The sequence below is a fragment of the Phyllostomus hastatus genome, unplaced genomic scaffold, assembly GCF_019186645.2.
Source record: "Phyllostomus hastatus isolate PE091 unplaced genomic scaffold, TTU_PhHast_1.1 phas_scaffold_60, whole genome shotgun sequence".
NCBI lineage: Eukaryota > Metazoa > Chordata > Mammalia > Chiroptera > Phyllostomidae > Phyllostomus > Phyllostomus hastatus.
Window position 1 is genome coordinate 17,034,782 of NW_025334038.1, and position 12,896 is coordinate 17,047,677.

At 42.0% G+C, this 12,896-nt stretch overlaps 1 protein-coding gene across 1 annotated transcript; it reads right to left on the reverse strand.

Moving 5' to 3' along the window:
* Positions 1-2,765: 2,765 nt before the first annotated feature.
* Positions 2,766-9,462, reverse strand: GGTA1 (glycoprotein alpha-galactosyltransferase 1 (inactive)). The gene is given in 3 exon segments (XM_045825913.1): positions 2,766-2,863; positions 2,866-3,120; positions 9,441-9,462. Coding segments are annotated over 3 exon segments (375 nt in total).
* Between the last annotated feature and the right edge of the window lie 3,434 nt (positions 9,463-12,896).

Consider the following 12,896-nt stretch of genomic DNA (forward strand, 5'->3'; position numbering starts at 1 on the left):
AGCCAGAGTGGAAAGCTAGCCATCTCAGGTCTGTTTTCAGCATGTTTAGCCTTGGGCATTCCTGTGATCATTTAAATTCCTGTTTATGTGGGAGATTGGAGCCTTTATTCCTTCTCCAGCCTCTACCTTCCTAAACTTTGACAAGTCTGACTGCTGCTTGCCAAATTTGTTATCCTTTGCCCCAGGCAGTCATGCCTAGTACATGACTTCAAAAAACAAAGCACTGCAATGGAACCACTCCAGCCCTGGTGAAGTTCCCAGGGGTGGGATGCGAAACAAAGGCAAAGCTCTGAGCTGATCCCTGAGGAGCCATCTGACATGACAAAGCACACAACCACAATTCTAAAAGAATATGGTCATGTTGTCTTCTCTTGTATCAGGAAGCGGGACCAGAAATGTGGGCCACCATCCCCTTTGTTGCCTCAGAGCTGATGGAAGGCGGTGGTGTTCATAGGTGGGTGACCAAAACTGCCAAAGTGCTTTCTTACAAAACTGATATTTTTTTCTTTGTTAAGAACTCCTCTTGTTTTTATTTTATTAGATTCTAGAATTCACAAAAAATTGATCCTGACAGTTTTGTTCAAGTTAATAGTTACTTTGCTGGAGGGGTAGGTTTTGGCAGTTCTCAACTCCACCATTTCTGGTGAAGTCCATACAATTGTCCTGTAAAGAGATTTGAATACTAAGAAAAACATCTTTCATATCTGTCCATGTAGTTACCATTGCTGTTACTTGATGATATATTTTCATACATTATCATTTTCTTTTCACATGAAGGACTTAAACATTCATTCATTAAACATTCAAACTTATAATGCAGCTCTAAATTCTTTCATCCTTTGAATGTCAGAAATGCTTTAATTAGAAAAATATTTTGGGGGGGAAGACAATTCTACTTTGACAGCATTTTCCTTTCAGTGTATTAAAGACACTGTTCATTGGTCATCTAATTTGCATTGTTTCCAGTGTAAAAACTGATCTCATTCTTATTATTTCTATAAGGTGTCTTCTTTTTCCTCTTGCTGCTTTCTATATTATTTTCTTCTCTTTTTAATCCTTAACAAAATATTAGCAAACCAAATTTAACAATATGATTGAGTGGGATGCAGGGATGATCTAACATCTGCAAACCAATCACATGATACAAAATGAAGGATAAAAATCATAATCACAATAGAAGCAGAAAAATCATCAGGTAATTTTCGTTTTTTTAAGTTTGCATTCAGAGGACCAAATCAGTCTTCTCCTGCCTCAGACCAGAGATACACAGGGCTTTCACCAGGATATGCCATTTACTCTTTAGCTTTGTGGAGTTGCAGCTGTGGACAAAAAAAGGGAGGTGTGGGATTCTATGGAATTTAACCTCACAAGGTGATCTCATAAATTCCTAACTGGGCAGGTCATGGTAGGCAGTCACACCACAGGCATACAAATACTTCAGTAAAAGGATTATATTTGCCTTAAGCAAGCCCTGTCCATTGTTTCTGTGCACCTAGATTAACACACCTTTGAAATAAGAGTACCACCCTCAAGAAAGCACATAATATTAACTATCTTGTAATCCAGTCCCCTCCTTGCTCTCTCCCACCTCCATGCAATGTTCCATACATCCCCTAATTTCAAACGCATAAAAGAAACTGCAAATCTATTATTCTCCAGACCTTTAGAGGTCTTGCTTCCCTGCAATTGTCATTAGCTTGGGTTAAATAAATTCTTAAATAAAAATTCTTAAATAGAAATTCTTAATGGGTGTTTTGTCAACACAACTATTAGTTCAAGTCATTGTGGGATTGTTACCAAACACCGATTGGGATCTACGACAGCAATCGGGGTCCTGCTGCCCACCGCTATCCTCTAGGCAAAATTCCAGAGGCAGAAGTTTCGTAATAAAGGAAAGGAGTCTTTATTTAAAAGCTTCACAATTTTGGAATAATAGCTTTCCACATGCATTTGTCACTTAGGCCTATCAATTAAGGCTAAACTCTTTAACACCTGAATTCTCCTATCATTCCTTGTTAGTTTTCAGTTATCTTATTTTTACAGGGTTAGTTTACAAACTAAAACAAAATGAGATACAAAAGGCACATGGTGTTGGAAGAATGGCAGGCTTCTGTCTCAGAGCTCATCCCCTCTAGAACACCCAAAGAATAACCCTGCCACCCTCTGCCAGGCCAGTCCTGTCCTACGCTGTGCTGGGAGTTCCTTCCCATCCAAAATACAGTCTATTGGGAAATGCAGGCAGCTGCAGCACAATCACCCAGGCTTCCTTGAGGGAGGGAGCCTGAGAGCCACAGAGAGCCAGCACCCACCCCCTCACCAAAAGCCCAAGAGCTCTTCTTTTATTTCAAACCTTCTCACCCATAATTGTATGCACTCTGGAGGCATTCAGCTTCTCAGCCAATCCTGTTCTAGACTGTTTAGCATTGCCTCAACAAACTCCTCCTATGGCCCCTTCTTAGTTCTTCCTAGTGATCTGATCAGATCTCTCTGTATCAGGGTGGTAGGCAATGTTCTGTTCTTTTTGGAAACACCAGCATCAAGTGAATCTGCATCATGACTCCCTTGTCCCCTCTTCTTCTGATAGCAAAACCCATCAAACCCACAATAATTTTCTGTTTGCCATAATGATTTTCTAAGATGGCTCAGTGTATGTGCCTTCTCACAAAACCAATGACTTCTATCCTATCACTGTCACCTCTGGCCATTTCTGTGGTTTAAACCAGTCTGATTAGCTGAAGCTCATTTTTGTTTTCTACCTTTCTTTGTTAGTTTTGGTTGGTTTTGGGGGGTTTTGTTTGTTTGTTTGTTTGTTTGTTTTTGTCTATGTCTTCTTCTTCCTCTTGGTAATTGCAGGTCCCATTTTAAACCAGCTTGGAAACCACCAGATCTTCTGATCACCGTTGTCACCAACTTCTGGGTTTTTTGAGTGATCTATTCACAAGAAGGAGCCTTCTGGGCTGTTGATATATTCCCAAAATACAACAATTACAGTTGAGACATTCAGCATTGAGAGAATCATTTTTCTTTTGATATTCTTTATTTTATTCTCATTTCCACTGATGTCTGCTTCTCTCCCCCCATAGTAGAAGGCAAAACAACAAAGTTCTACTGAGCTCGATTCTGCAGAAGGAGGTGGGGCTGCTGGAAAAAGGGACGGTGCTGTGCAACTCCTGATTTGCAGTCGCAGGGTGTGCTGCCTGCACTCCTGGCTGTAGGTGCTCCTCTGGTAGTGGGCCAAGTGCAGGGGCACCAAGTAACATATTTCCAAGGAAGTAATACAGATTATCAATAGATACATAAAAAGATGCTCAACATCACTAATCATCAAGGAAATGCAAAGCAAAACTACAAGATTTCACTTCATACCTGTTAGAATGGTTACCATTTTTTAAAAAAAGAGCAACAAAGTTGGCAAGGATGTAGAGAAAAAGGAACCCTGGTGCACTGTTGGGTGGAATGTAAATTCGTGCAGCCATAGTGGGAAACAGTATGGTGGTTCCTGAACGAATTAAAAATAGAACTGCCGTATGATCCAGCAATTCCACGTTTGGGTATTTATCTGAAGGAAACAAAAACACTAACTCAAAAAAATATATGAACCTTCAGCCTTGGGCAGTGTTGCTCAGTTGGTTGGTGTGCAGTCCTGTAACAAAGGTTGCAGGTCTGATCTCCACTTCAGGGCACATGCCTGAGTTGCAAGTTCAGTCCCTGATTGAGGCACACAGGTTGGGGCATGTACAGGAAGCAACCGATCCACGTTTCTCTCTCATGTGGCAGACTCTGGCCAGCAGAGTCTGCCTGTTATGACTGAAGATGAGAATAAATGCACAGGCTACAGCAATCCTGTGGAGAAAAAGGGGACGGCACAGCTACTCTCTCAAGGGGAGAGTGCCTATGAATGCCTTGGCCACTCCCTCAAGAGGAGAACGCCCTGACCCTTGCCTAGACAGGCTTTTATTGTTTTTCTTGGGTCTTATATCAAAGAAAGATTTATAATCTATTACATAGAATACCATTGTCTACATTTTAGGCACAGTCAAGGAAATTAAAATAACATGCAGAGGGGAATGGCAGCGAGCTGATTAACTCTGTCCTTGGGAGAATTCACACAGGCTTTGGAAATTACCTTGAAGATAGACAATACTCATTTGTTGTTTGAGACCAGGGTGATGGAGTTTTAGCAAGAGCAAGCCATAACAGTCTGTACATATTTTCTAGGTCTGATTCCCATGGGAAAACTCGGTTTGAAGCTCTGGCTCCTGCCCACCACTTCGCTTCTGTAGGTTTTCCATACAGAGCTGAGTCACATTTGCCAGACTAAAACAAACCAGTCCCCCAAACTCTCACATCAATGTTGCTCTCCTTTCTTAATCCCTCCCTTCCCCTCTTTCTAAAATCAATGAGCATGTGCTTGGGTAAGGATTAAAAAAAAAGATATATGCACCTTCGAGTTTATTGCAGCATTATTTATAATAGCTATCAAAACAACCTAATTGTCCATTAGTGGATAAATTGACATAGATATGCTGCACACACACACACACACACACACACACACACACACACACTGGAATGTTATTCAGCCATAAAAAAGGAATCCTGCCATTTGCATCAACATCGATGAACCTTGAGGGCATTATGCTAAGTGAAATAAGTTACACAGTCCAACCAAGATGGAGGCTAGGTAGAAATCCTTCACTTCCTCGCACAACCAAAAGGAGGATAACAACTAATCTAAAATCAAGAAACAACCAGGAGTGCCAGAAAATCAAACTGCATGGAACTCTGACAATCAAGGAATAAAAGAAATAGTCAAACAGAAGAACCAGACTGGTCAGGTGGAAGACAGAGAGAACCTGTGGCGAGGTGGCAGACCATGTGTGGGGCTGACTGAACAGGAAACTGAGACTCGGAGCTGACTGTGGACTATGGCAGTTGCTGCAGTGGGAGAAACTCCCAGTCTCACATGAGAGTACATTGGAAAGTGGGGCTAGAGACAAGCAGGAGAGCTGCTTTGTTCCCTCTCTGGCCCCTCCCCCAAAGCCAACACGAGAGGGAATCAAGGAGGGCTGCAGTACAAGGGCGAATACCTGAGGCCCTGCCCCTTATAACTTAACAGGTATGCCAAGACAAAGAAATAGGGTCCAAATGAAAGAACAGAGCAAAACTTCAGAAAGAGAGCTAAGTGATGAGGAGATAGCCAACTTATCCGATGGAGAATTTAAAGCCTTGGTAATCAAAATGCTCACATAACTGACTGAGCTTGGTCGAAAAATGAAAGAACAAATAAAAGATACCCAAAATAAAATAAAGCAAAATATTCAGGGAACCAACAGTGACAGGAAGGAAACCAGGAGTCAAAGCAATGATTTGGAACAAAAGGAAGAAATAAACATCCAACTGGAACATAATGAAGAAACAAGATTTCAAAAAAATGAAGAGAGATTTAGGAACCTCTGGGACAACTTTAAATGTTCCAATATCCAAATTATAGGGGTGCCAGAAGGAGAAGAAAACAGCAAGAAATTGAAAACTTATTTAAACAAGTAATGAAGGAAAACTTCCCCAAGCTGGTGAAGTACATATACTTCCAGGAAGTCTAGAAAGCTCAGAGAGTCCCAAAGATGTTGGACCCAAGGAGGAACACACCAAGGCACATCATCATTAAGTTACCCAAGATTAAAGACAAAGAGAGAATCTTAAAAGCAGCAAGAAAAAAGGAGACAGTTACCTACAAAGGAGTTCCCATAAGACTATCAGTTGATTTCTCAAAAGAAACCTTGCAGGCAAGAAGGGGCTGGAAAGAAGTACTTGAAGTCATGAAAGGCAAGGACCTACATCCAAGATTTCTCTATACACCAAAGCTAGCATTTAGAATGGAAGGGCAGATAAAGCGCTTCTCAGATAAGGTCAAGTTAAAGGAGTTCATCAACACCAAGCCCTTATTATATGAAATGTTAAAGGCACTTATCTGAGAAAAAGAAGATAAAAAATATGAACAGTAAAATGACAACAAACTCATAATAACTATCAACAACTGAACCTAAAAAAAAGAAAAACAATGAAAACAAGAACTAAGCAAACAACTGGAACAGGAACTGAATCAGAGAAATGGAGATCACATGGAGGGTTTTCAGTGGGGAGGGGGAAGGGAGAAATAGGAGGGAAAGGTACAGGGAGGAAGAAGCATAATTGGTAGGCATAAAATAGATGGGGAGAGGTCAAAAATTGTACAGGAAACAGAGAACTCAAACAACTTATATGTACAACCCATGGACATGAACTAAGTGGGGCAGGGGGAAATGCTGGAGGGTTGGGGGGTCAGGGCAGAAAGGGGATAAAGGGGGAAAAATGGGAAAACTGTAATAGCATAATCAATAAAATATATTTATAAAAGAAGAAAGAAAGAAGTCAGGCAGTGAAAGGCAACATTGTATAATCTCATTTGTATGTAGAATCTTTAAAAAAAACACAGATACAGAGAAGAGGCTGGTGGTTGCCACAGGTGGGGTGTCAGTGTCAGGGGAATGAATGGAGATAGTCAAAAAGTACAAACTTCTAGTAACAAGATAAGTCCTAGAGATGTGATGTACAGCAGGGTGACTATAATTAATAATACTGTATTGCATATTTGAAAATTACTAAGAAAATAGATATTAAAAGTTCTCATCACATGAAAAAAATTCCGGCTATGTGTGGTGGTAGACATTAACTAAACTTACTCTGGTTATTTGATATAATGATATATCAGATCATTATGTCTTACATGTAAAATGAATACAATGTTACATGTCCATTGTAAATAAATTTTAAAAAGGCAAAAAGCCCATATCTCCCAGAACCAAATACTCCTAGAAGGGTTAGGGATACAGCGTACAGCAGATTAGAAGCTTCTGAAAACTTGCAATTCCTGCTTTCCACTCAACATAAAAGTAAATTAGAATCTCTGGGTGGCACTGATGTCAGTCTCTTTAAAAAGCTTTCTGGATTCTTCTAATGTGAGGAGACTTGAGACCACTGGTGGAGAATATCAAACCTTGGTTTGCTGTCTGTTCCCTATGTGAGCCCACATTGCTCTTTGACCATCAAAACAAATGGAGCAGAACAAGATGTCCAGCCCAAATCCTTGGACCCTGTGAAGAGGATGCCTTACATGGCAAAAGGGTCTTTGGTGATGAATTAGGGTTTAGGGTCTTAAAATAGGGAGGTCATCCTGGATTATCTGAGTGATCCCAAACAAATCACAGGAAGTTGTTTTTGTTGTTTCCTTTCAAGAAAACATATAATTGACCCTGACTGGTGTAGCTCAGTTGGTTGGGCATCATCCTACAAAGCCAAAGGTCACAGGTTCAATTCTTGGTCAGGGCAGGCCTGGTCCCCAGTCAGCGTTCATGTGAGAGGCAACCAATCGACACTTTTCTCCTTTCCTTCCCCTCTATCTAAGAATAAATAAGTAAAATCTTTTAAAAAATTATACTGAAAAGATACTAGCTTTTTATCCACCCTGTTTGCACTGCTGTGGAAGATTTAACATACTTAAACATAGTCCAATTATGTCGTGCTTATAAAATGCACATCCTTTTGTCCCCAGTGTCCAGCAATCTTTTATTTTTTAATTTTAAAGTTTTTAAAAAATCATTCTTATTTTAGGGTGTAAGACAAACCATTAAACTTCCTTGGAATTCCTGGTAAAACATATTGCAAATCAGAAACAGCCAACAATTCCTGAGACAAGACAGTAAGAAGCTGGGGAAACTCCTTGGCAAGTGGAATAGGGAAACTGAGATAGACGGCTGAGCACAATGGCCATGCACCTGACAGTCACACAGGTCACCTCCCCAGAGACAACATCTATGCCTCAAGCGTTTCAGTTCCAGTCCCAGAAAAGCAGCAAAACCAGGTGGGCGACACCAGAACCAACTGCTATGACTAAAGTCCCTCTGCCCTGGCGCTGACCAATTAGAAGAGACCACGACCCTGAAAGGGCACAGCTGGAGAACTGATGAATATACTGCTGAAACCCTCCCCTGAGACTTCTCCTAAGATTTCCACCTGCAAGAAAGAGATAAAAGTCTCAAAACTTGCCATGGCTGGGGTGACTCAGTGGATTGAGTGCCAGCCTGCAAACAGACAGGTCACCAGTTCGATTTCCAGTCAGGGCACATGCCTGGGTTGCAGGCCAGGTCCCCAGTTACAAGCATGCATGAGGTAACCAATCAATGTTACCTCTTGCGCATTGATGTTTCTCCCTCTCTTCCCCTCTCTAAAAATAAATAAATAAAATCTTGTTTTATTTATTTTTTTAATAAATTTATTTATTTATTTTTAGAGAGGGAAGGGAGAGAGAGAGAGAGAGAGAGAGAGAGAAACATCAATGTGCAGTTGCTGGGGGTTATGGCCTGCAACCCAGGCATGTACCCTGACTGGGAATCGAACCTGTGACACTTTGGTTTGCAGCCCGTGCTCAATCCACTGAGCTATACCAACCAGGGCTAAATTTTTTTTTTTTTTTAGAGATAGGGGAAGGGAGGGAGAAAGAGAGGGAGAGAAACATCAAAGTGTGGTTACCTCTCATGTGGCCCCCACTGGGGAACCTGGCCTGGAACCCAGGCATGTGCCCTGACTGGGAATCAAACTGGCAACCCTTTGGTTCGTAGCCCACACTCGATCCACTGTAGCCCTACACTAGTCAGGGCTAAATAAAATCTTTTTTTAAAAGCCTCAAGATAAAGGACCCAGCACTCTAGCTCTCCCTCCAGGGAGCAGCCGGCACCATCTCTCTTTTCCTTTTCCTCCCTCCCCCACTTCTTTCTTCATAGGCACATGTCTCCTAAACTTTAGGGCAATAGGCAGTTGGCAGCTCATCCCAGGCGAATACCCTGAACCTGTCCCTGAGGCCCCTTTTCTCTGACTTCCCAGTGAGGTAAGGCAGCCCAGCCTAGGCTCTGCTGTGGCTTCTTCTAGGCTAAGCCTTTCTTGACGGGCCCATTTGAGAACATATTAATAAAACTCTTACTTATCCACTTTCATCCTGCTGATCTGTAATTCTTTATGCATCAGCAAGAAGAACTGAGCTTCCAGTAACACTACTTCCAAAGCTGATGGACCCAGGGAAAACCCACCACTGCTCCACATTGTTGGCAGTTCAGCCCAGCCCCAGAGGAGTCCTCACAAAACCAGAAAAGTTGGCATTTGTGCTGCCTGTCACCACCAGAACCAATAAGCAGAGACAGGGATTGAATCTTTATCAGTGCTTTATTCAGATGGCCGGCGATCTGAGAGGATGGAGGGTTTGTACCCTCACAGACCATCTTACATTCCATTTCAAACTGATCATTTTTATAAGAGAAGAAAAGTGTAAGTAAGGGGTCTGTAATTCAGGGAAAAGGTTAGATAAAAAGCTGCACCATTCTTTCATCTGTTGACTGGTGATTCTTTACCTGTGTCCTGGGTGATAGACATCTCACCTTGGAGGAAGATGGCTCAGATAGCATCTTGATTGTTTGCAGTCCTGGGGCACAAAGGTGGAACTGCTTGTGGTCTGGAGTCAGAGTGGGGAACACTTTCAGTTCCTGGAACAATAGTTTTTACATGCATTGATTACTAAGCTTATTAGTTATTATCTAAAACCAAAATTTTCCTACTCTTGAGTCCCCCCATCAAAACCAGGCATGTTGGTTACCACTGAGTACACCAAAGAATAAGCTTAACACAAAACACTACAGCACTCTCAAGAGTCCATGTGGAGTGTCAGCATAAGAAACATACAAACCTGTAAGTAATTTTATGAGTTGATTTGAGCCAAACTGACAATTGCCAGGAAAAAAAGTGAAAGGGACAGTCCAGTTTCCCAACCTGCCAGGCTGCTCATGACTCAGTGAGGCCAGTTTTCCAACCCCCTGGACTGCTCATGACTCAGCTATCCCGACTCTCTCGATACCTGTGGCTTAAGCAAAACTCTCTCCCACCTCCCAGAATAGACATCTGAGCCAGCCATAATGGCTGTTGGTCAGACTGACCTTCCTGTACCTGGGAACAACCCAGCCCTCTACCTAACTCATTGTCCCAACACACATCCTGAAACCCTGAGGCAACCGCCTAAAACAACAGGACTAACCCCTCCTTCATGACCCCACAATTCCCGACTTTTTCATTTAAAAAACTCATTCTTGCCCTGACTGGTGTGACTCAGTGGACTGAGCACTGGCCTGTGAACCAAGGGGTCACCAGCTCAATTCCCAGTCAGAGCACATGCCTGGGTTGCAAGCCAGGTCCCCAATAAGGGGCATGCAAGAGGCAACCACACATTAATGTTTCCCTCTCTTTCTCCCTCCCTTTTCCTCTCTCTAAAAATAAATAAAATCTTAAAAAAATAAAAAACATTGTGGCCTCCCCCTAGGGCTGCAGTCTGTGCAGACTTAGCCTGCCTATAAGCACAGCATCAAATAAATGCACTTGGATCAGATCATCCAGCTCCTCCTGTCTCTATCTCTCATGCATTTCTAACAAAAATTTCAACATGTTGAGAAAATTCTCCAGAAAATGGCAGTTTTGTGCCTTATTTTATACATTACAATCAAAATGTTAAAGGAGAAACTCCCAGAAACTCGATTTTTCTCACTGATAAAGAATTACAAAGTAGCAAGTCTATTATCATGCAAACAGGGTTTATTGGTGATATGTTCTCACGGAAGAGAACAGGCAAGGGCCTTGCTGAGGTAGGGAAGAAAGGCAAGGACAGGGGTGGCAAGAGCAAGAGCCTTTGTTCTAAGGACTTACATAGTTGGTGGGATGGGGGAGGGTGAAGAAGTTACATATTGATTGACTGGTAAAGGTGGTGCTAGCTTTCCAGGATGGGGGTGTGTTTACCCAAAGGTATTTGGGCCTTTTGGGCCTTGGGATGAAAGCACAGTTTCAAAGACTTTCTTTCCCAGGTAATAGAAAAGATACATAGAATTCCAAGGATTGCTGAGTCAGTGTGTGGAACGTGTATCCCTCCCCGTCCCCACCTTTTTTTCCTATCTATTCTACCTAACAAAAAGAGGAGGCATAAGGGAGTTACATGAAATTCATTGGTGATAGACTAGGGAAGCAGGAGAAAGCAAGGTGGGGGTGGGGGCAGGGAAGGGAAACCTTTGGGAATGGATAAAAAGTAAAATGATAGGCACATATTTCTTTTACATTGGTAAGTACAGGATAGTTAACAGTCAACAATTAACACAATACCAATAACAATGAGGGAACTTGTGGTCTCTGCTCTGGTATAGTGGTTGTGTGAGGGGTTTGGAAAAAGGGAAGTTACCTTGACATTCCAAAGTGTGTTATTATAGATGCAAAAAGATAATAGACAGGCTCAATTAAGGTAAAGATTGACTTTTGTTAGGAAGATTCTAGCATAGGACATGGCTACCTGCCATGAACTGCTTTTAGTTAGAAAGTTTTAATTTCAGGCCATTGTATTGAAACTGGAAAAGCCAGCATTCGTGCTGCCTATCATGTACCGGACCCAATAAGCAGAGACAGGGATTGAATCTTTATGGGTGCTTTATTCAGATGGCCAGTGATCTAAGAAGACAGTGCATTTGTACCCTAACAGACCATCTTACATTTCCTTCCAAGCCAGCCTTTTAATAACAGAGAGCAAAATGTGGTGAGGGGTTTTGAATTTGGGGAAAATTAGATTAAGAAACTGCAGCATTCAGTTAGCTGTCCCCAGGCAGGCAGTTGTCTGTCTGCCCCTGGAACACAATGGCTCGGATGTATCCAGCTGTGCCCCAGGAGGTCGGCTGTCTCTTGTAGTGGTAAGCCATACCTGCAGTTCCTGAAACAGCAGCTTTAACATATGTATTACCTACTACACTTATTAACTATTTACCTAAAATTTTCCAACTCTTGAGTCCTCTATCAGTATGTGGCTTCTTTAGGTCTCTGAGTTTGTAAGGCCATCACAAAGGCCTCTCCTGAGCTTGTCAGGTTTAGTATGTGACTCCTGTTTGTCCACAGGGGACATTCCCAGTGTCCCAATGTATTCTCAAGGCCTAGCCTAGAGAAATAAAGATAACAATCTGAATCACTCCTGATTTGCCTTGGGTGTGTAGGTCAGGTTAGCCTTAATCATCCGTAAAATATGCACTTTCTGCAGCAAGAAAGGCTGAGGCATCACTATTTCTTTCCGGAAGGTTACTGTTTGTATTCTTAATGCAAGAGCTTTTTGTTTGTTTGAAAAAAAAAACAACACAGAATAAAATAAACATTAAATAAAAATAAATTAAAGCAAAGTTCTTATACATAGCACCAGTGAAGGTTGGGGGGAGTAAAGGGACCCCCAAAATTAAAGGGCCCCAAAGAAGATGGGTATATTTAGCCCAGTTTGAAAGAATTTAAAAAGCAGAAAGGCAAAGATCTCAGTAGGAAATCTGAGCTGCAATCACTTGGGGAAATCAATAGTTTGACAGATTAATCAAGGTAAAGATTGACTAACAGCCAGAGTTGACTCAATCTCCAGCTGGGGACCCAGTGCCTTGTATACACAAGAGTGGGTGAGTGGTCTAGGGCTGGAGAGGAGTGGGCACATGGCCTAGACTGGCTCCTTTGCACAGGAACCCAGTGCCTGTGCTACCAAAACCTGTTGGTGAAGCTCGAATGTGGGCTGCAGTTAGATTGAGAGAATATTCAAAAGATTTGAAAGGATGAAGGTGAAAATCAGAATGAAAGTTGGAATGTTTAATTTAATTAGCTTTAAGAGGTTGTGTCTCCCTTCCTTGAATGTTACTGAGGGAGGACATCCTGTCTGACAGAGGAGCACTTCCCTCCCTAGTGATGTAGGAGAGAGGCGCAAACCTGCCTTGAAGCCGTGTGAACTGGATGTGCTAAATGGGATGCAGCCGGTATATGGC